At 39.9% G+C, this 23,889-nt stretch overlaps 1 protein-coding gene across 5 annotated transcripts in view; it reads left to right on the top strand.

The window, feature by feature from the left end:
* The window catches only part of RALB (RAS like proto-oncogene B), a 47,525-nt gene extending 28,302 nt beyond the window's left edge, over nt 1-19,223 (top strand). For 4 of the 5 annotated variants that reach the window (XM_058839695.1, XM_058839694.1, XM_058839691.1 and 1 more), the window contains 4 exons: nt 8,429-8,585; nt 9,697-9,905; nt 12,672-12,849; nt 14,779-19,223. In XM_058839695.1, coding sequence (XP_058695678.1) covers nt 8,472-8,585; nt 9,697-9,905; nt 12,672-12,849; nt 14,779-14,898 — 621 coding nt within the window. In that variant the 5' untranslated portion in view covers nt 8,429-8,471 and the 3' untranslated portion in view covers nt 14,899-19,223. Of the gene's footprint in view, nt 1-7,947; nt 8,001-8,428; nt 8,586-9,696; nt 9,906-12,671; nt 12,850-14,778 lie in introns of all 5 variants that reach the window. The other variant, XM_058839693.1, reaches the window with a different exon arrangement.
* Nucleotides 19,224-23,889: the final 4,666 nt, after the last annotated feature.

The raw sequence follows: 23,889 nt of genomic DNA, 5'->3' as shown, positions 1-23,889 counted from the left end.
AGCAATGTGGTAGATTCCTCTCTGCCATAGTCTGTCTTCTGGGTGTTAATATTAGACTTGGAGGCTTTCTGAAAGTTCTTGGAGAGGTCTGGCTAGATATCTCCCTATAGAAGTAGTTTTAGCTGTAATGGCAGTACTGTCTTATGACTTTCACTCCAGGTAACACTATCTTGCTGAAATAGCATATTCTATCTGGTGCTACATATGCTCGGCTACTTGCTCTGTACCGAGTAATATGGAAAATAATTGGAGAGTGATTTCTTACTTTTCCCCCCATAAAACTCCATATAACTATGATGCTTGCATGCTATCTGTGCAGCAATGAGGCAGTATTATAACTGTACTGCCTACATGCCATGACAATCTCTTGATACTGTTGATACCTGGATATTAAGTGCATTAGCTTTATAGCATGACATTGAAACCTTATTTACTTAAAAAATTAATGTGATTTTTTTGGGGGGCTGGAGGGAGGGTGTGCTCTGGTGCCTTAAAAGTACTGTTTGAGGAAGCCCTTTTTCTTCTCTGAGCTACTGCTCAGAAACAAGTTACTTGGCTATTTTTCTTTCACTCTGATGGAATTCTAAAAATAAAAAAAAAAAAACAACCAAAAGCAAGCAAACAACAACAAAATCCATGAACCCCCCCCCATCCCCCAAACAGATTCTGATATTTAAGTTCATTAGGAACAGGGATATACATTTGTTTATATTTCACTTCAGCATAAGATCCAAGTTTTAAAGGATTGCTTTAAAGTGTTGCTCTTCTGAGCAACTGATCAGACTGATTCTTTCCTGTGACTAAATCTCTGAAGGTTGCAACCTTGCTACAGACTTGGACAGGATTTAGTTTGTTTTCCTTAGGCATCAAGATAATTCTTAGCAAGGTTATTGGCTTGAGATTATTGCTGATGTGTAAGGTAATGTCTATCTATTTGTAATGAGTAATTGAGAATGGTCCTGTACTGAATGATGTGAGAGGGCATATATTTAAGGATTTCATTTAGTAAATAAATGTGAATTAAATGCCATCAGATTTGCTTTCCAAGCTGCACTGATACTTATCTGAATGTAAGAAGAGCTGGGCTGTGCTTGGCAAAGATGGAGGGGATTGTGGGGAATGTGAGTATATACAGGTGTTTTGTACTTAAAATGGATCACTGTTGTGGTGGTCCAGATCTGAACGGAGGTTTAAAAGATGGAATTCTCCAAGTCTAGCTATAACCTGTTGGAAAGAGCAGTGTGCTAGATTTTGTAGGTTGCAAGGACAATGATCAGTTAAAAGATCTCCTGTTCTTCCTGTTCTACATAACTGTAGGTGCCAGGAAATATTTTTTATACTAAGTCCACTCTTCTCAAAATCACTTGATCTTATTAAACTTTTTTAGTCTAAGTGAAAAGCTGGAAATGGCTTTGCATGCAAGTGTGTGGAATACTGAAAAGTAAGATATGGTATGGAGACCAGTGTCATTAATAGGAGTTCTTAATCCTATTTGGCTGGTATCCAGTGGTTGGATATTTGATGCTATTGATACTGTTAGAATATTTTAGTGTGATATCTGTGCCCTCTTCATGCATGCAGAGAGGACTCCTGATCACAGCTATATTAAAAATACTGTTTTTATACTCCCTGTGATATTTTCCAGATGAGCAAGTCTTAGGGACTCTCCTGCAGTACAAGTTCATGTCACAGTCTGCAGTCTTTCTTATTATGGAAGCTAATACTCCAATCTTAGTCATTTTATGAAGAGCAATTCTGAACTGAAATGGTTCTTCAATCTGTGCCTATCATTTTCCCAGCCTTGTAGGAGATGGAGAATAATAATGACTTGGCTTTGGGTTCTGGTTTAAGCATGAACTGCTGTGACACAGCGAACTTGCTAGTCCTGGTCTTGCTTCATGTATCTGTTAGTTAGCAGTGTATATGTAGCTCCTGCCAGAGCATATTTGTGACAGCCAGTGTCTGTAAGTGTACACACAATTCTGGGGGGTTTATACTAATAATAATTGACTGAAACTGGTGTAATGTAACCTTCAGTGTATCAAGAAAATGTATTTGTGTTTTTCCCTGTGACATTTAGGAACATGGCTGTTGCCACTTTGATCAAGAATCTAGCCTATGTAAAGAGGTTAGATCCCTTCATGTGTACAGAGTAAAGTGTTTCCTTGCCTTAAATTCTTACTTTTCATCCTGATACTATAACGTACTAAGTTTTCAAAATCTGTTTTGAGTTTCCTGGCCAGTGCCCTTATCATGGCAACTGCAGGTCTACTAGTAGATCTTACGGAGAGAAAATGCCTGATTACGAAAAGCAAATCTGAGGCTTGGGTTTCACTCCAGTGGTCAGCCCAGCCACTGCAGCAGGCTGGTGGCTGCCCCTTGTCTAAGGAGTGAATCGTGAACAGGGTCAGGGAACTGCCCTGTTTCTGCAGCAATGAAACAAACTGCTTGGCTGCTGTAGTTCCATCTTCTTTGGCCTTAGTTGTACAAACTATTTTTCTCCCTTCACATCAGCACTGAGGCATGTGTGGCCTTGCAGATGTGACTGGCAGGCCCAGTGGGCTGCACTGAATAGCTCAGCTGCAGGAGGAGATGGGCTGGAACAGCCAGGGGCAAGGAAGCGGGGACTGAGGGACAGGGGATGGTGATGGCAGCATTGGGTGATATAAATGGGGACTGCAAAACTGCCCCAATGTGCTCCATGAGGCATCTCAAGCTGAATGAATTCCTTGATCCAATTAAACATGGCCCAGAAAAATCTATAAGCACAACTGAGAAGGTAGAACCATCCAGCATTATATGGGGAAGGATATGAGGCTTCCAAGCAGGAATTTCTACCAAATGCATCATGATCTCTGTTTAGCTTGGAAACCATTAATTGGATATATGCCAAGAGGTAAGATATTAGCACATCACAAGGACAGAGTAGCATTTATAATTTTTCAGCCTGCATATCCTAAAATTTTCAGTGGCATTAAATATGCCACTTAATCTCAAATGGATTTTTTTAGTTGAATTACCAGTTGGAGCATTTGCAGTCTGTTGAAAGCTAATGAAATTTCAGTACTTAAATATTTTCTGGGTAACCTCAGAATGGCTGAGGAGCTCTGACAGTTCATAGCTCAGTGAGGTTGTTAATTAGTTTTGTGATCCAGGGAATTTCTGTGACTGCATTCTTGTGGGCATATCACAGAACCAAACACTTCAAAGCCTCTAATTCATATTGTGATAAATGGGGATCACTAAAATACTGTTGCAAAACTTTGTTATTTCTGTGCTTGCTTTTGATGACATCATATTTTAGTCTTTATAATAGGTTGAATACCCAGATTTTCCTTTAAAAGTAGATATCTGAAGGGTTTAACAAAGCTCCTCTGTCAAGCTCTTGGGCTAAGGGTTTCTAGAATCCTGTTTTAAAATCCAAAGAATGGCTGCTTTCAGTGGCAGGATAGCAATGAAAAGAAATGTCCAAAGATATCAGCTGCACAGCAAGAGAACAAGGGCTGATCTCAGCAATTTTGAGTTTAGAGCTTTATTTTAGTTTTAAATCTCAAACTGAATGGAAGAACTAGCAGCAATTCCAATTAAAGCCTTTGGAGGGTCTCAGATTCTTTTATTACAGCAGCAGAGTATTTATTGAAAAACAGGTAGACTTAGTAAAGCTGCTCTTTTTTTTTTTTTTCCCTTCTGTACTTGGATGAACTGTAGCAAAGTTTCTTGTGAAGTTACAGGAGCTTTTTCCTTTAAGTGTTCTGCAGCTGTGGTATCCTAATGCATGTGAAAAAAAAAGGTGAAAGTGCAATCTGGTTTGAAATACATGTAGTTATTCAGTAATAGTCTTTGACTCTTGGTATTAGGTAAACCAGTTCTGTTTGTAAACTGCATTCTGAGCAGTTTTACTGTTTAGGTTGAGGAGAGGGTGGAGAAAAAGCAGTTTACTAAGCCATTTATAAACAATCGCCTTGAAGTGCTCAGTTTCAAGGGACCAGCCAAGAAAGACACTATTGTGCAGGGGGCTTTAGTTAACCTGTAGAAATTGTAATCTAAACAGATAAGACGAGGGAAGGCTGAAATAGCTGGTGAATTTAGTGTTAGATATCCTACCTTGAAGGTGGTATGGTTTGATTAGTCCTGTGGCCAAGTAGAGCTCTTCAGAAGTCTAAATCAAAACAGCTGATTAGTAACTCCTGTGGTTTAAATTGTAGATTTTGTGCTTCATGTGGGCTGGTGTAACCTTCCTCTCTTCATCTGAAGAGCATTTTTCACCAGCATCACACTCCTGTTGTGCTATTATAGAATAAATGCAGCATTATCAAGTCAGTGGCTTAATCCTTATCTTTCAAAACAGATGAAACAGGTAATTACTTCTATTTTCTTAAAGAAGAAAGATGGCTAGAAAAAGTTTATTCTCTGACATGGGGTCTGTCTAGCGGTTTATTTCAAAGCAGGATGAATGGTAACCAGAAGAAACAATCTTCCCTGCCTCACTCCCCCAAATAAACTTTCAGAAGGTTTGGGGTGTGTTTTTTGTTTGTTTTCTTGGGTTTTTTTTACAGCTTATGACACCTAGCATATGAAGTTCAACATGGTGTCATTAAACCTGAGGGTAAAATGACAGATGGAAATTAAATAGATTGACTGACTGCCCAATGGATTGCTTCTTGTTCTGTCAGAGGAGGTTGAATCTTGCTGGAAAGTAAACTGTGCCCAAACAGCAAGTAAAGAGCAATAGGGGAGAGGAGGCATCTTAACACAGTGTTAGATATCTTGTCTGGACACTACTCAGAGAGAGCTCTTCAGCAGATGCAGTAAGACCCTTTGCCTTAAATCTATGCCCTTAAACTGAAGGGAATAACAGTAATGAGTAATGAGTATGGAGTAATATTTTAAAGCATCTGCAGTTGTCACAGGTTCTTCTAGCCACTGCTCCATTTTTGAGAAGTGGTTGGATTTCCCAAGACTTGTTTTTATGTGAACAGATGAGGTAATGTCAGCGTGTGACTGCCTCAAGGATGCTTAATGTACAGAATAGGAAGAAAATTCATCCTCATATACTCGGAGATAACAGAGGACAGAGCTTCCACTTTTTTTAATAGATTTTTTAAGGTTTTTTTTTATACTTTTTTTTAACCTCTATGAGCTGTTAAATGTGAGCTTTGAACCATGTTGTGTAAACTGTTTTTTGGGCTGCAGAGGTGGAGATAAAAATAAACAGTTGGCTCCAATGCCTCTTCTTGTTGTTTTATTAGAATATTCCTATTATAATCTCACCATGCCCCTTTCTGAATCAGTGATGTGCTGTTAGCCTGTTGTTCTGTAAACACTGGTACTTCTGCACTGATACTGACTGTGTTAATCCCATGTCACACTGGTTCAGCCTTGCCTTGTCCTCTGTTCTTGCCTCTGCGCTGCCTGGCTGTTCTGGGCTGGAGGGGGCCACGCTCCCTCTGGTGCCACCAAAGAAGAGCTGCTTTGTGTGAAGCCTCTGGGACCTCACTGAGCGCACACTGCACAGGGTCTGTGTTGTGAGCATAACTGCTGTATTCACAGGGTTCATGTAGTCCTGATCCTCTGAAATATTCAAGTGGCACTTGGAACAGCTCTGCAGGGAAGATCAAGTACCTTGGCCATGAAGAGCTTTAGATGCAATCAAACTGTAAATTTTTATGCTATTAGGTGGGTTTTGCTTATTATTATACATTGATTATGAATCAGGTCGTACTGTAAGGCTGACCTTGCAGTTTTTACAGGCCTTTGTTGGGGTGGAATAGAGAAGGAAGGATTTAAATACTCTCTCCACTTACCTCTATGATGAACTGAATCAAGCTTGTCAAGTATTTTTCCTAAAACACAGGAATTAATTTACCATGACCATGTAAAGATGTGGTATTTGTATTGACAGGACAGAGAAGATTTCTCTTGGCTATTAGTAAATTATGTCTTTTTTGGTGTTCCCTATTACATATTCCTAAGTTTGTAATGCCAAAATGTCTAGTTTGAAAACTTTGTGGTAGAGAACACAACAGTTACACCAATGTTAAGGTGTCTGATAAAAGAATACTCACAGGTTAAAACCAGTCACAATTATAGTGAAAAGTAGCTAAGGGTCACACTCCAGAAAGTAGCTTATCTACTACTGTGAAAGACAGATACTCTTGAACAAGGACAAAACAGCATTCTCTACAATTTAAAAGCAAGCTGTGTAATTTCTAGAACACTTAAAGTCTCTGAACTATCTCATTGTGTTGCCAATCTGTAGCTTTTGTTTCTTGGGTGTTTATGCCCAAGCAAGCTGGATTCTAGTTTACTATCTGTAGATAATGTGGCCAGTAGGCAAATCAACAACTTCTGGAGTTCAGATGCTACCTGTTGTGTTTTTTCACATTTCCTTGGCAGGGAAATATTCTCTTCCTCTCTTGCCTCTCTGGTGACTGAGAGTTAAAAATCAGTGTATGTGGCAAAGGCTGAAATCACTGCCCCCAACAAATGTGTGTTTGTGCTGTACAGGGAGAACCTATGGAGAAGCAGGAATTGTCACGCCCCATTTCTGTACTAAGGTGTGTCCTGGATGAGGGAGCTGATGTATAACATAATAGAGAAGATTACCAGAGGAAAATATCTGTCTTCACTTACCAGTATTTATCCCAGGATGAGCACTTAAAGATGATTAATTTGCGTTGCTGTACTAAATGTATGTAGCAAACAGGTGTGAGTAAAAGACTCTATGGAAAAATACTGCTGCTCAGATGTTTGAAATTGCTGTCCTGAGGGCACTTCTTGATTGTTGGCATGTTTGTTCTTGTATGCATGAGTCAATGAGAACTTAGCTTGATTTGTTGCTTTTCAGAACATCAGGTCATGACAAAGGGAAAAAAATAGTCACTATCAGCGTACTTCAAGGGCAGTTGTCCATACTGGTCATGGAATTGTCAGTCTCAGAATGCAGGGCACATAAACTGGATTGCCTGGAGCAACTGCTTTCAGGGAGAGGTTTGGACTGGACTGCATCCAAAGGTCCCTTTCCAAGCTAAATAATCCTATGGCTTGTTTGTAGGCTGATGATCCCTTAGTCTCTTGTTAATTTTGTTTAGGGCAACTGCTTGTGCTGAAGCTTTTTCCAATATACTACTCAGTAACTTCACTGTCAGCCTTTTGTTTCCATACAGCAGCATGATGATGTGGTAGTTGCAGTGTTTTTCTAGAGTAATTGTGTTCAGGTAAATTTGAGACTCCTTGGAAGGTCCATTGCTTCTGGAGTAAAGTGTGCTGCTATAAATCAATGCAGCCACTTCCTGTAGTTGTGTTTTCTAAATGGTCTGCTGGTCTCCTTACAGCTCTCTGCCAGGATATGAAAGCTGAGGTCCTCTGTGGTGCTTTGAGGACACAAGAGTCTCTATCCTACCATCTCCCATATACACATCATGTGTCTGAAATATTCATATTTGGGTTTTTTTCTGTGTGGGAATCCTGACTGCTGACACATCTTTGTTTCACTTATTTCTGCTTTTATCTTCAGTATGGTGTCCTTAGAGATGTTTCTCTGTGCTAATCAGTGTAGCAGCTGCTGCTTGTGCTTCTGGTACAACTACTGTGTCCAGCTACTCTTAAAAAAACCCAACCAACCAAAAGAGAGGCAGTATTATTTTTAAGAAGCCTCCAGCATTTAATTACTAGGCTTGCATAACACACAAACAGAGGCTTGTTAGCTAGGGCTTGTTTATTGAAGCTTACTCCTTTATGGCTTAGCAACATCAGGAGAAGAATAGGAACTGAGATTTTTTTGCAGTAAAGTGGGATTTTTTTTTTTTCCTAAGCAAATTAGATTTGCAGCATCAAAAGGCAGGAAGAGTGTAAAATAAATGCTAATGCCATGTCATAAGACTTTCTGCTAGAAGCTTGTGCAACTTGCTTCTGCTAATTTACTGTGTATCTCTGCTGTTCTCTTAGCCTACGTAGGGAGAAGATCAAAAGCCAGACTTCTGCCTATGAGCAGATCTAAGGTATAGCTGTATTAACATTAAAGAAATATTTTAGAAAGGTGTAATGTTTTACAACAAGAACAATAAAAACCACTTAATTTCATGTCATTTGAGAAAGAGTGGGTTTTTCTTTAGAAACTGTTCTAGACAGCAGTCTTGTAGGCTGGGTTTACAAATAAGAGTAACTTGTTAGAAACCTTTGGCACTTGAATTATTAATATTAATATATTAATTTTACTCTTATCACAAATAGAAGGTATTTGTTTTAATACCATGTCCCATTCCGATTTTAGGCATGGTTTGCATGCCAGTGCATTGGAATGGCCCATTCTTTAGGCTTGCAGGGCAGAATTAAAAACTGGTCTTTTGGCACTTGTGAGACACAAATCTCATGCTACCCTGATGTCACCAATGTCATGGATGGGTGACTGTGCTGCTTCTCTCTACAGATCTGATTGGTTGCCTGGCACTTCGTCTGTGACAAGCAGGACAATGGCTGCCAGCAAGAGCAAGAACCAGAGTTCCTTGGCCCTCCATAAAGTTATTATGGTTGGCAGTGGAGGTGTGGGAAAATCTGCACTCACACTTCAGTTTATGTATGATGAGGTAAGTAACTTCGGCTCAGCTTCTGTAAAGCATGAATTCATGTGGCTTGCTAAGTTGTTTTTTACACAGGGGACAAAGGAACTAAATGTGGTGAGCAAAAGACCTGATAAGCCAATGGGGGCAGGAGCAGGATGTAGAAAGCTGGATGATACGCCCTCTGGGAACATCTCTGGCTAAAGGTGACAAAATTGATGCTGATTTGTGAAAGAACAGTCTTCAGAAATCATGCATAATATGGTGCTTGTGTACAGAAGCTGTTACTACTTGGAGTTGAACTTTAGTTTTGTGATTTAGGTCAGTTAAGGCTGAAGTCAGAAGTAAACATTAAAGTTCATTCTGTGCCAGGTGATGAAGTAGGCATGTTCATAGCGTGAATTCTTCCATACTGATATACAGGAAGCTAGATTAGGCAGCCCACACTAGTATGTGAAGGAATAGAATACATGATCCTGTAATTCAAACATTCACTTTTACCTATAGGGTGTCCACACATACTATAGTAGTGTAAGTATCTGAACAGGTGATGTAGTCATTAATGAAAGCCAGCCAGCTTAATTTGGCTTAATTGTTGTGTTCTGAGGCTGAGAGGCTCTTTACCTCTCTACTTCTCTGCTGGATGTGTGCTGCTGAACTAAATTGAACTGGCAGTGGCTTTGTGGATCTGATTAGTACTGAATGGACTGAAGTATGTGCCTGTGTAATTATTGCTTTCTTGTTCAGCAGCTGGATGCTCTAATCTACACCTGTTAAAATCTCAGATACCTGTTCCTGAAGTATATTCAGATACATTTTCTTAAAGTGGGAGATCTAGATAACACCAGCAGATTGCTGGTAACTTGTACTGGAACTGTTCTTAAATTGTACTGAAGTTCCTGAACAGTGTTTTGTGTAGCAAAACTTGCCTAGGCAAATTGGCTCTTTGAGGTATTAAGGTTTTAAATAATTTGCTTTTAATAGTAAAACTGAAAAAAAAAGGTGGTGGAACTTAGTAGCTGACTGAATTATGAGAAGGTTTTGGGGAATTTAAATGTCACTGTAGTGAAAGAAGGAAGATGGACAAATACTGAAACTGTTTGACAGTAATTCTAAGCACTAATCTCTTTCTTGTCAGTTTGTAGAAGACTATGAACCTACCAAGGCTGACAGCTACAGAAAGAAAGTAGTTCTGGATGGTGAAGAAGTTCAGATAGATATTCTGGACACAGCAGGACAGGAGGATTATGCAGCTATCAGAGATAACTATTTTCGCAGTGGGGAAGGATTTCTTCTTGTCTTTTCAATAACAGAGCATGAATCCTTCACAGCAACAGCGGAGTTTCGGTGAGTAGTTTCTCTCCTGGGCAGGGGAAGTTATCCAGTTCTTGTGTTGCTCTGACAACTCTGCCTAAAAGCTACAGCTTTTTATTCTTTGTCTGTTACCATTTGATCAATAAAAGTGACACCTGACCATTTTGTTCTCAGTAACCGATAACCTGAATCACAGTATTCAGCCTCTGTCTTTAGTTGTCTTCATGCCTGCAGCTTAGGAGTACATCATGCCAGCAGCAACTTCAGGCAAGTAACAGATTCTTGGACTCTTAAAACAGGCATATTCCAGCCAATTTTCAGTCTTCATGGATGTGAAGTTTAATTATCTTAGAGCAGTACTTCTGGAATTAAGTCTGTCTTTTGGCCAGGTTTCAGACACAGTACTGCTTACTGCTAGAAGCAGGTGCTCTAAGGAAGGGAAGGATTAGCCTCCACTCTCAGGTATGGATTGATGCCAAACAAGGGTTGGCAGCCAAGCATTGCTATTGTATTCCTAGAAAGATACACGGTAGTAGTAAGCACTTCCATTTTTCTTCTTGGGATTAGCAGTTCTGATGTAAAAATTGGCACCAGATTGACCACAGAAACTGCTTGTGTGGTGTGGGGGGTAAATAGAAAAGGATTTAAACCACTGTTCTGGTTTTAGAATCCATGTAGCCACATTCTTCAGGGCAAGTGTTCTAACTGTTTCTGATAATACCTGTTGCCTCAGTAGAAGGTAAACTGTAGATTGCCTGGAACAGCTGTATAACTTGAAGGAAAACTTCCCAAAGCATAGGGAAAGTTTAGGAGTTCCTTATGCTTGTCAGAATAAAAGCTCTTTATCAGTCTGCCTTATGTTCCCTTTGCTTCAGTGGTACAAGGTTAAACAAATACTAACTGGTAATGGTTGCATGTGAGGACACTTATTTTTAGGTTTTTCTTAAAGCTAAGGCAAACTCCCCTTGCATTGCGTAATTGGTCCAGGTTCTTAACATACTGTTCTTAACATACTGTTTCAACAGTAGTGGAAGACCACAAAGTCTTTTACGAGGTATAAAAATACCATTCCTTCATCACATAATACTTATGTGACTTTGTTCTGCTTCAGAAGGCTGGCAGTCATGGGACACACAAGCAGAGCTCAGTTTTTTGCTCTAACTAGACCTCTGAAAGGAGCCAACAATTCAACTGTTACAGGCCTGCAAAGCTGAGTACTAGGACTCTTCCTAATGTAAGATGGAGGAAAAGGTCAGGTAACACTCAGAATACAAAGAAGATGAGAAAAGTGCAAGCACTTGGTTTTGGCTTATGTGCCTAAGTGAAATATAATGTTAAACCCAAGGTTTAAGGCTTTGAATGAAAAAGAGTAGGAGTATTTATCTTGGCAGTTTGGTTTTTTTATCAGACTTCTCTAACTGGGTTAGCGGTGTGTTGGTTCAAGATTCCAGCACAGCAAAACAATGAAAAAGCAGTACTAGCCCTGAAGATGGATTAGAAGGGCCTAAGAGCTTTATGATGCAGAATCTCCTACTTTTCAATGGTTCAGAAGTAAAACAAATAGCTAAATTAGTTAAATGGAATATTTAGGCTGACATGCAAGAACCTTGGTCCAGGAAGGAGTGTGGAATGGGTAGTATGAGTCACCAGCATTCCAGGTCAAACTGCAGATTGGTATATTGGTACTATTGATCCTTTAGGTTCCAGAATTCTAACACTATGAAAAAGTTGTATACTGAACAAGCTATAGGCTTGTCTTTAAACCCTAGCTCTTCTGCTGATGCTGTGCATTCAGTGTTTGCTTTCAGTGCCTCTGTAATCTGAAAATGTGTGAAAGTGCAGTTAAATGCAACAGCAGATTGTCTGCTTCAGTGTTAATGCTATTTTAGAGTCTCATGTACTCTCCATACATTGTTATTTTGTAGATGGAAAATGCAGGCATCTGAAGTAGTGTGGTAATTCAGTGAGATGAGAGGGTGTAGCACTGCGCTCGTGCCTTGTTCAGCTCTTCTTCATTACAAAATGAAGCAATCTAAAAATAGTTTAGAGTGGTAGAATTCTTCCAGCATTCTAGATGGACAGCAGACTGTGTCAGTCTGGTTTCAATTTGTGTTTTACTCCAGTAACAGCACAGACTGAGTCTGGTGTGCAGCATCACTCCATCTCCTTTCCTGGATGCCAGTATATCCTCTTAACATTACAGGTTAATGCTGACAGTTGAAGTATCTTCCTGGAGTCTTTGAAGGAGGAAGGTTGCTAGCATTTTAGTTCAGAATCATGTAATAACTCTCTCCTTTGGGTAAAGTTTAGGTAGCCATTAGGAATGATATCTGCCAGCTACTCAGGCTGTTTGCAACCTACTTTCTTGGCAAAGACTTGATGTTGCCCAGACCTATATTGAGATGTGATGCAGACCGTGAATTAAAGATGGTGACTGAATGCCAAGGTAGAACTTGGCAAACATGGCACTTGTACTGTTTTCCTCATTCAAATGTGAACTCCTGCTGCCAGTTGCTCTTCTGCCATACTCTTTTTCTTTCCTAGAGCTTGATTACTCACTAACTAAATGATAAAATGCCTTCCTGGAAGTGTGAGGCTTTCAGTAGTGTAAAGCCTATAGTATTACGGTGCTAATCTTGGAATAATTTTAAAGTGTGTGTCCAACTGTTGGGAAATACCCAGTTGTAATAATATGATATACTAATAATGTGCAGACACTTGATCCACTCCACATAAGTGTGGGAGTTTTGTTGCTGCTGCTAACACAGATATTTTTATTTTGAATACCTAATGCATTAGGGAACAGATCCTGCGTGTGAAGGCTGAAGAGGATAAAATCCCTTTACTGGTAGTGGGAAACAAATCTGACCTGGAGGAGCGCAGACAAGTGCCTGTAGAAGAGGCTCGAAGTAAGGCAGAAGAATGGGGGGTGCAGTATGTAGAAACCTCTGCCAAAACTAGAGCAAATGTAGATAAGGTAAGATAAATGACATCTGCTCAATTAGATCATTGCTACTTGTTTAGTAGCTGAGTCTTGCTGGGACAAAAGTCCACAGTTTGGCTTCTGAAAGCCTAGTTTATTTAAAAAAATCCAAAAAACAACTTACTGGAAGGTGTACACTTAAGCATATACCTAATTTAGGGGAACCTGAGATCTGGAACAAGTTAATGCTATTGTCTTGTTTTAACTGTTTGTTAAAACTGTTGTTAAACCAATAGTTTTGCAATAGTACTTTAGGTAAATGGTTCTAAGGATTCCCTAAGTATGTTATTTTGTTTGTAGGGTGCGTCATTCTTGTAACACCAATAAATAACAAGCTATGGACCCTTAGAAATTGTTCCCCCTCCCCTACTACACATGTAGTGTGGTTAATCTTAAAAATTTTCTTGTTTTCTGCCAAGACTACTTTGAATTGTGAGAAGAACTTTTTGCTGTGTCTCTGTCCTGTTTTGACTTGTCCTTGGTGGTATAGGACAGTTACTCTCATGTTATTCTGCTGCTGGTTTCTTGCATAAACAGTGGTGGTGGGATATTCTAGAAGAGAAACTAATTATGAATGTTTGTCCTGTGTAAAGAACACTTGCAGATAGTTGAGCTCTTAAGTTCTTCTAGACAGCTTCCTGTTCTTTAATGTTAGTTCACTAGTGGAAATTCTGTTGGTACACAAGTTACTGGCAGGAACTCCTTCTCTCATTAAAACTACACTATATGAAACTTCTGAATTGAGACCTTTTTGTTTAAAGGACGTGGCATAATTTCAGTTTGGTAAAGAACCATTCTGACTTGCAGAACGTTACTAGAAAATCACCATCAGTTGAATAAACTGGGTGATGTAGTGAAACGTGAATATTTAGACTTGCTTTATCCTATAATCATCTCATATTGCTAATGAATGGCTAGCCTGTTTTATATTTAGACTAGTTTTCTGATCAGTTTGGATTAACAGCAGTGGAGCTGTGCATCTACTGTACTAGCATGGTGGTCTAGATTTGCTGTTACAGGTCTTCACTGGCTAGCTCATGTGGCATACTGGTTATCCTCTGTATAAGCCCTGTTTGATGTATTGTATGACAGGATATTTCTTTGTGGTGATTGTGTGCTTCTACTGTGGCAGAATAAAAAGAAAATATAAGAGGGTTTTGAATTATAAACTAATCTACTTTTGATCAGTAGCATGGTCTTGTTTCCAAGTATCAAAGGCTTCAGAGTTTCCCGTTTGGAAAAAAACACACTCTAGTTCTACAGATGCTGAAGTCTTGTACTGTAATCTTAAAAATAAATTTAAATCATAAAAATATTTTTAAATAATCCTAAAAATAAATACTCAGTAACTGTACAGCAAAACAGCTCTTGCATCTTAAGTGGTATGTACCTAGACATCAGGAATACAGGGGTGAAATTGCCTAAATTTTGAACAAAAGAAATAGACATGAAAGGAAGCATGACTTTCTCTGAAGTTTTCTTATAACATAGTTTAGGGAATTTTTTGTGCCGTGTCACTTGAATGCTGCACCTTTGTAATTATAGACCAAGCAGAGTAGTAACTTACTTGGAAAGAACTGGACTGTTTTCCATAGTTAACAGCATTAGAAATCTTTGCTAGGCACAGACAAATATTCTCATGAGCTCTGAATGCTGCTTTTGTGCAAGAATGGTATTCAATAAAAAGCTCTTGAAACAGGGCTGTTGAATTATTTTGATAGCCAGGTAAGATTGTGCAGCTTTTTGTCACTGCTTGACACACTACATAATTCTGCTGTTGTCACAGGAGTCTTTATCTAGACTTACTTCTGCTGTGTTGAGTACAGTGTGGTTCTATGTCTTTATTTGTTGCTGAATACAGTAGTTTTTATCTGCTTTCTGGTGGCTGATTTTGTTTAGTCTTTCTTTATTTTTCCCTCCTAGGTATTCTTTGATTTAATGAGAGAAATAAGAGCAAAGAAAATGTCAGAAAACAAAGACAAGAATGGCAAGAAAAGCAGCAAGAACAAGAAAAGCTTTAAAGAAAGATGTTGCTTACTGTGATGCTTTGGAACTGTAAATATCTACCTACAGGTGGCATGGATAAAATACCACTAAGGATATAGGGCTGGATTCATGAAAGGAAGTCTGTATTGACTCCCTTATCTTTTGCTTTGCATATCACACCTTCAAAATGTGAAAACAACTTTGCAACCATTTCCGGTATCCAACAAAACCTTTGCCTCCTTAAACTGAAATGGGCTCCATCTTCCAACTTTCAAAACTAGAAATAGTGTCAGAACTACAATCCTGCTTGGTTACACAATGTACTTTTGTATTAACTTCCTTCTAATGTTTCTCTGTTTCTCTTGAACCTCTATTGGCCTTAACAAGCACAGCTATTCAGGTTCAAACACTTTTCCTGCCGTTGCTGCCCTCCTTGATGGTGCAAACTGCAGAAAGGCTAGATGACACCTAAAAGGGTTTGATTCTCCATCTTCTCTTAGTTGTCACTGATATTTCTTACACTGAAATCTACTGACTTCTTCCCCACACTCCATGTAAGAAATACCAACTGACAGTTGAGAGTCAACTCAAAACAAACTTTCTTCTGTGTTCTGTTCAGTCAATACAGCATTCATGAATCAAGCCTATGGACTCAATTCAAACTTATTAGGCAATGCAAAAATTGATTGTTAAATACAGGCTAGATGCATTCCTTGCCGGGGTCTGTCTTCTCATCCTTAAATTAGTGGTATGGGGTGAGAAATTGACTGTAAGCCTCTCTTCAAAAGGAATAGTATTATCACCATCTCCCTGAAATGCTGTCCTGGGTTTCTTCCATGTATTGTGTCTCGACTCAATTACACTCTACATCTCTCATCCTTCCCTTCCCTTGTACTGGAATAGTGGAAATAGGTGTTGATTTAATCAGTTATGTTTATATTGGAACACTTGTGATGATAATGTTGGAATGTGAGAACATCTGCATCTGTCTCCTGTCTTGCTGAAGATGAAAACGTTCAGTAAGCGTGGGTCCCATCACACAATCATGACCTGGAATAGGTGAGGCGTATATGCTACCTCTCGATGATTAGCTGGCTAGTGAGCTGTACGGTGTCAAAAAGCAAATGAAGTTAAGCAGTTGCCACATCTATTATTCAGTGTTCATTTTATATGTATTGTTTCTGATGCACAGCAACCTAGCACGTGATGAATTTTGCTGTCAGTTATGCAGTGGTGGTCATGTCTAGGAGTAGAAAAGTCAGTACTTTGCAGGTTCTGTTGTCAGCTGAATGAAATGAACTTTCTGATGCAGTTTAAATTAAGTGCAGTTGCCAAAAATCACTTCTGTCACTGTGCAAAAGAACTTTATTCTGGTTGTGGAGTTTGTCAATGAATTATGGCTATCTTCTGCCTCCAAAGGAGTAGCAAAACTTGAAGAGTAACTATGTTGCTGGTAACTGGATGCTTAAAACACAGTTGCTTGGTGAAAGCAATCTAAATGGTTATTCAATGAAGTTCACTGCAGCACTAAATTAACTGATGGTGTTTCTTCCTGAGATGGAGTAGTGAATACTGTTCAGTACTTAATGTTGTAATTCGAGGTTAAAAAATATTTTTTCACATGTACTAGATTGCTTTTGTGCATTCCATCTCTGAACATTGAAAAAAGTAAGTTGTGATCTATATCAGAACCTCTGTTGACCTGAGGTTTCACAGGGACTTCTAACAAACTCATTGTCTTCCATAACTAGTTCATCTTGTCAGGCAACTCATTGGATTGGGGAAACTGTACTAAATAAAAGGTGCTGTAATCTTCATTCTTGTAAAATTAAATTTCTTCTTTGTTACTCTTATCTTGTATGGGCAGAAAGAATGGTTAGCCAGCTAATAGAAATGCTTCTCTGTGAACAGTGTAATTAATTGTGACGTTGGCTTTGTAATACCCAATAGTCTTTTGAAGCAGAAGCTGGAAGCCTGCTGGCTTACAGAACTTGTCATTTGAGCTGTGTCACCTGTGTCTAAAGCCTAAGCATCCAATAGGACACTCGGAGCTGTAATACATCTAAAAAAGTTTCCTCTTGAACTTCTATGGATAAAAGTTCTTTTCTGACTGTATGTTGTGCATACAGCACATGAATGTCCTCTTTTGGAGGAAGGCAACTCATTTAAGTTTGGTTTTAGTTGAGACTTAAAGGTCAAGTCCTTAATTAACCTAAGGGATAAACAACAGTTGAGCTCACGTTACAAGCTTATCTAGGTCAAGCCCATCTGAGGTGGGTTGTAAAATGTGTCAAACAAAACTGAACAAACTGTCCTTGCTGTATGAATAATGAATTCAGCAAAGTTCACAATGAGCAGCTCAGCTTTATTCACTCAAGAGACCTGCATGACTTGACTTTTGATTTCTAGTCTTAAAGTACCTGACAGTATTTGATAGGACAGATGAATTTCTTCTCAGAACAGTGAGTCTGACCGGTGTTCTTACAGTCCATGTGCTGTTTTCACTCAGGTTATTTTTTTTTTTTCTCCAACTGATAAAGCATGCCACTGAGGTGGACTTAACTTGGAAGAAGGTGCTTGCTGCTTCGTGGCTTGATGCTGCATCTCTTCAGCGTTCTGTTCTTGTCACCTGCTCCAGAAAGACTAGGCCTGGAGACTAAATAAAGCAGCTTTTCAGTGTTCCCAACAAATTCAGTTTAACTTGCCACTTACAGCTGAAAACACAATAAACAAAGCAGCTACCTTGCCTACTTTGGAACAGTGGGCAGCAAGCTTTCTGACTTGTACCAGGAAGGCAATAAAACTGGTCCCCTGGACTGGAATCCTGTTGCCTCCACTTCATGGTGGAAGTGCCTGAATGTATGCCCTTCTGAATAGGGGCAGTATGATTTGGGGATCTTTGAATGGCTTCCAGGTGTGCTTCACTGGTCATCCATCAACGGACATCAGCATCAGGTGGGTTGAGTGGAGTGAATATAACATGGCACAGCATCCTGTGAGCAGTGTGACTGGAGCTTTGAGTAACTGGGGATCAGGTAAATCAAATAATGATTTTGGCAGCAGGGGGTGTGTGGCTGCCTGCTGCCCCTGCTGTGTAGCTGAGGAGACTGAAGGCTGAATTGAAGCTGACATATTTTATTGGCCTTTGCATGTTGGGTAATTAAAAATCAAGACTTCTCTTTGTTGGCATAATGTGCTCTTAAATCATTCTGGAGCATGGCTGTAGGCAGGCAACTGAATATTTGCAGCTGGAGGTCATGCAAGACTTGACTATGCACTTGCACTTAAGCATTCAAGTATTACTGCACAGTGGCTTAACATGAAGTCAGGGAACTGTTTACTGCTATGTGCAATCCTCCATATGTGGCTTAGCTTCAAGTGCTGCAGTTTTCCTTCTGGTTTGAGCAGAGCAAACAAGCCCCTGTTATAACAAGGGTTAAGTCATTATGTGAAAAAAATGCAGCTTAAACTCCAGGACTGCGAAGGCAGACTTGACTCTTGTAGAGGAGCATCTCTCCAGGTGGGAGTACAGATGCAGCATGAAGTGTGTTTTCAATGACTTGTGCCATATGTGTTCTTATACAGACTGATACACCTCTACTGCAATTTCTAGGGGAACATTTGGCTTGATGAGGAGAAGGATGTATGCATACATTTACTGGGCATTAAACTTCATGAAGATGTTAATAACCATCTGAAGTTTCAGTTGAGTCCTATCTGGCTTAAGTATAATGCTCAAGAATGTTTCAGGTCTAAGGTACAGAATTACAATCTGGAATGTAGTAAGAGGTATGTAGGGGGGAAATGCATCTAACTAAATGCTCACCCAGTTCTTTTTTTAAAGCTTTCTGAAGCATTAACCCAGTTCTTAGGCCTCTCTGGTCTATCAATTCTTGCTCAAAAAAGAGGATACTGTTATCAGTTCAGCTCAGAGCTTATGTAGACAGAAGCTTTCCTTAATTACTATAAGCATATGTTGCAGTGTTCACCTCCTGTTGACTTTATAGTTGGGAGAAGGAGGGAAGAGGAACAAAAAAAAAAAAAGCTATGACTTTCACCGTAATCTCCACACTTCATAGTGTGCCATAGAAATGGCAGGTGTTCCTCTTGGGAGGGGAAGGTGTTATCTCTAACACCAAGTGAGAGGTTTAGTGTAGAGGAAGTGATTGTGATTGCAAGACTTAATGAAACTGCCTCTAAACTATGTATGCTATACTATACAATGTAAATTCTTATTTTTTTCCTTACTTAGCTTCAGAGCTTTGACTCTAACTTGCACAAACATTTTTAATGTCTGTAAAACTGGTCACTTTTCATTATCATGCTAATACAACTGATTTGTATTACTATTGATAATAAAAAGAAAAAAAATGAGCTTCATATTTGTTTGTTATTGATTTTTACAGCATTCTAAAAGCATGCCTAATCCCCAGATTCTTGAATGAGCCAGACACTGATTTTCAGTGTCTGGAGCTAACCTTTATATCAAGTATGTAACAAGATTATATTGCAGACTAAGGGAGGGGAGGAAGAGGTGACTGAGACACTCACCATTGGCTTTCTGGAAATGGTGTACATGTTTTTCAGGGCTGAATTGACATAGTAGTTTGGTTCATTCAGTTAATTTTCCAGAATTTAGTTGGATCAGACAGCTTGTATCAACTATATAAATGACAGAGTTGCTTTGTCTTTTCTTCAGACAGTCTTCTGCCTTTGAATAACAGAATAAGCAACACTGTGTGGAAAAACTAGTTGTTAGTCTTTTGAGTGTGCCAGACTCCATTCTCTGTGTAGGTTGGTGGTGAATGAACTGCAGGAGAGAAGTTGAGATGCTTCTGAGGCAGGATGGCTCAGGTCAGCTTCACTGTTCTCTAAAGCCACTTAATTTGGAATGGCAGGGCAATGGGATTCACAGTAAACTTCCAAGCAGTTTCTGCCACCGCTGCTGTACAAGTTGGAAGTGGAACATTGTCTAGCTGATGACTTCTGGCCAAGGACTACAGCAATTTACATAATCTTGTTTACATGGTGTTTGCCCTGTGTTTCTGATTGCCACGGTGGTTTATGTTGCTCTCCTTCCCAGTGAAGTAACTTTTAAAATATTCTGTGTCAGAGAAAGGGTAGCATGGAAAGTGTTGTGTAGGATGCTGGAGAGGGTTCTGAGCACAGCTGTTACACAGCTGTATCCAAAGCCCAGATTGGCATCTTTTCCTTCCCATAGTCTGCAGATGCTTATGAGGAACAGGCTTGCCTTTGGTTGCAGCAGGATGAAATGGGAGGATGATGACTCGTACATAGCTTGGCTTCTGCCTTTGTATTTGCCTGTATTCTGCCCCAGCCAGAACATTTTAGTGTGGTTCTGTGAGCTAAGTGCTGACAATTCCTGGGATGGTACAGACACCTCTTCCTGAGAACTGCTGGCTCCATCTTGTGGATTTAGGAGTTAGAAGCTCTGCCATGAAGAGGGGCTGTGCTCAGATGAGCAGACAAGTTGCTATTTATCTGCCACCTGAATTACATGTAGAAATCCACACTAGCTAGATTCTTCTGGTTTTGTTGCTTGGCTGTATTATTCTCTCATGCGGTATGAGACTTTGTTCTAAAATTAAATTTTCCTTTTGCATGCAAATGCTAATGTTAAATCTTGCCTAAACATTCTTCTGTGCAGCAGAACAACCAATTTCTCATGAGGATGGTGGATTTACGTTTTCTCTGGCATTAAACCAGTTTGCCTTGCAAGCGTAAGTTTGTTCTGCTTGCTGAGCACTGATTTGCATGCCTGAAAGAATACTTATTGTTCCCTGAGACTGTGCAGTACTTCACTAAACGTTTTGTTTCCAAGGGTGACTAAAGATGCTGGGCTTTCTTTGAAATATAAAGCCTTAATTTGGGGGTGGGGCAGAGAATATCCTATTTAATTTTTTTTTTTCCTGGCCCATCCTCCCCCTAACTATTCAGTGGCTGTTATGAGAATAGGATCTACCAGGGTTATAGCAGCAAATGGCCCCTTAGGCATTGTTACTCCAAAGGGGGTTGGAACTAAAAAGTTGAGGTGAGACTGGGATCACATGCTCTGCACTTTCGTTCCTGATAGAGTTGATTAATCTCCAGAGTTTACAGTAAGTTTCCTTCAATGAGCTTTGTTACTTGGCTTTGAGGCAGAATCATGTTTTTGATATAATCAGAGTTTATAGAGTTTGTTTTTAAAGCCTAGCATTTGGAGTATCAGAGGCTTTATGCATGTTGGCTTCATAGGCCAAATACCAGATTTCAAGGACAAACTTGTGCACACATGTAGCATTGAGAGACAAGGAAAGTTACTCCCTACTGTTTAATAGTGCTCTGTTTTTATTTTAAAAAGGAAAACACATACAACAAACTGAACCTGCTGTTTGGATGAATGTTTCAACCTGTGGTCTGTTAGAGTGCTCTGTAACATGATTACTCTCCCCACAAAATGATGGCATTACAATTCTATACCTGTAAACACGGAAAACAACTGTGGACTGTGGGAAGGAGTAATTATCTGAAAAAATAGCCAAATTCTTCCTTGCTTCTAAATGAAAACCATCATGGCAACATTGCCCAAGATACCCTGCAGTCTTTCTCCTAGAAATTTGGCTCTTCAGTTTTAAAAAGACTGATGAGAACCAGTGAGAGATGGACCTGGGCAGACATAGACTTCCCTGACAGAAGTGTCCTCTCCCAGAATGTCAAAGTTCAGAAATCAGAAATTAAAACTGTTTCTTGCTTGGCAGCTGGTGCTGTGAAAACCCAAATGTATTAGGTTGCTGAAAAAATGCCTGCAGGATAAACTAGGTGTTTTGTTTTAATTTTCTAGTTTGCGCCCTGGTCATGGGAGTGGAAGAACCTCTTCCACTCAGGGGTCTCTGTTTTCATTTCTCTATAGCCTGCTTGAGGTGTTCAGAGGGTTTGCTAGGTCTGCTTCAGTTCAGGTAGCTTAATAAAACATGAGCCCTTCTTTTCCTTTCACTCCTGGTGACTGCACCCCAATTAGGTGCTGAGCAGTGCCACTCTGTGACAGCTACTTGCATCCCCACCTATGGTTGGCTGCCTCATTCCAGCTCTGAAGACTGCAGGACAAAAGAATTAATCACACTATGGGAAGAACAACTACTCACAGAAGGATTATGAGCACTAGGAGAGCTGGATGCTTCAGACTTTGCAAATGAAAGCTGCTTCCTACCTGAAGAACAGCAGCAGAATATGTGATTCACCTACTTCAGCAGCCAGACTAGAGCTTTCTAATGTGGTGGTACCTTGAGTAAATCTGCTTGAATGATGACAGTAGTACGCTAAACACTTGTGGAGCAGAGGGTAACACTGTGCCTGCTTCAGTTGTTTTGATTTGCCTTTTTTTCCCCCTTTCCCTCCCTGAACAGTACGGAGGGAGGAGGGCAGGCAGAGTTTCTCCTGCGTGGGAATAAAGGCCACATTTGCAGCTTTGCCTCAGGAGCTTGAAAAACCATAAGTCAGGCCTCCAAAACTGCATTTGGAAATAATGAGATGCTTTAGAAAATGAACTTGGAGTTCTCTTTCACAGTCTTTTTGTTTCCAAGCATTTTGAGTACCCTTGCTTCATGTTTGCAAGCTTTCTTTCTTCAACAATGATGGCAGAAGTACTTTTTTCAATGAAAGCAAAGATGTTCTTATGCTTGCTGATTCCAGCACCTGGGGCATAAATTTTAAAATATTGTGGCATTTGGAGAGAAGTGGAGGCAGGACACGCAAACCACTCAACTTTAAGCCCCATTTCTGCTGGGTCACCATCCTCTACAGTAGGAATCTGAAGGATTGCAAAAGCCGGAACATAAGGATCCCCTGTTGGTGGTCCCAGTGTCTGTCTTGGCAGCTTGCCAGGAGCCCAAGGGATGCACTTAATTTTCTTTATTCATTAGCATATTTTTAATCAAATCCATCAAACCACAATGTTTCCACATGTCTCTCCCATGGCAGATGAACAAAAATAGGTCAGTGCCCAAATGTACCTTTAGCACACTGCAGTTCACTCCCCTTCTATAGTTGCAGTTGGAGGACAGCAAATGACTTGTACTCTGCACCTGGTGCAAACTTGTGTTGAAGACTTAGCTTCTCTCCTGAAAGAGGTGAGCACATGGAGTTTGTCCAGGACACAAACTGCTTTCCATGCACTGCCCAGTCAGAGGGCAGGAAGAGCTGTGTCTGAATTGTCTCCAACTTGAAACTAAGTTTACAGCATTTGTTTAATCGTGAATAATCAAGCAGGTGCAATGTCCAGGGCTGAATTCCCTGGCCCTAATGAAGTTCCAAGACTGCTTACACCTAGTTTAATAACAGGCTTTTTACAATCTTGTCACCTGTAACCTACCTTCATATACCTCATGCTGCCAACCCATCTCTAGCCAGGCAAGGAAAATGTTGCAGTGTTGAGATCATGTTCGCACTTGCAGCTGAGACATGTCTTGCCTTGTTTCTTATCTCTGAATTGTTCATAACAAGAGCTAAGTAAAAATTACTCTTCATGTTTTTTACATGAGCTTTCAAAGTTGGTTCTGGGTGGGGTGAATATTGCATCAACACCAAGTTAAAACTTATCTTTTGTTCTTATTTTTTGGAAAGAAATGGGGATATAGATTCCAGGGAAACAGTCTTCCCTATGAGACACAAATTGGGTGAAGTCAAAGGTATTAAATCGGTTTGGAGTTTTTGAAATGCAAGTCTGTGACAGAGGGATGTGTGCTTTACTTTGTTTTCTTTCCTTTTTCCTAAAAAGCCTTTTCCAGGACTAAAGAAGTTGATGAACACATATCCTAAACGTGGAAATTAATGGACTTGTAGCCTGTTCCTAGCTGCAGAAAAGCTTGGGAAGTGAAAGGTGAAAAGCTCTGCAGCCCCACCTCTCCTGGTAACCCCTTCCTGCTGACAGCACCATCATCCCAGACAGGCTGCAGCAAGTGACGCATGCACAGAGGAAACTCTGCTGCTGGCAGAGTCTCCTTTTCAGTCATCACAGGCTCCTTTGTGGTTCCTCTTGTTTTGGGAAATAAC

This window comes from Poecile atricapillus, chromosome 5, assembly GCF_030490865.1.
Source record: "Poecile atricapillus isolate bPoeAtr1 chromosome 5, bPoeAtr1.hap1, whole genome shotgun sequence".
NCBI lineage: Eukaryota > Metazoa > Chordata > Aves > Passeriformes > Paridae > Poecile > Poecile atricapillus.
Note: the sequence above shows the minus strand (reverse complement) of the source record. Positions and strands in the feature narration are given on the sequence as shown.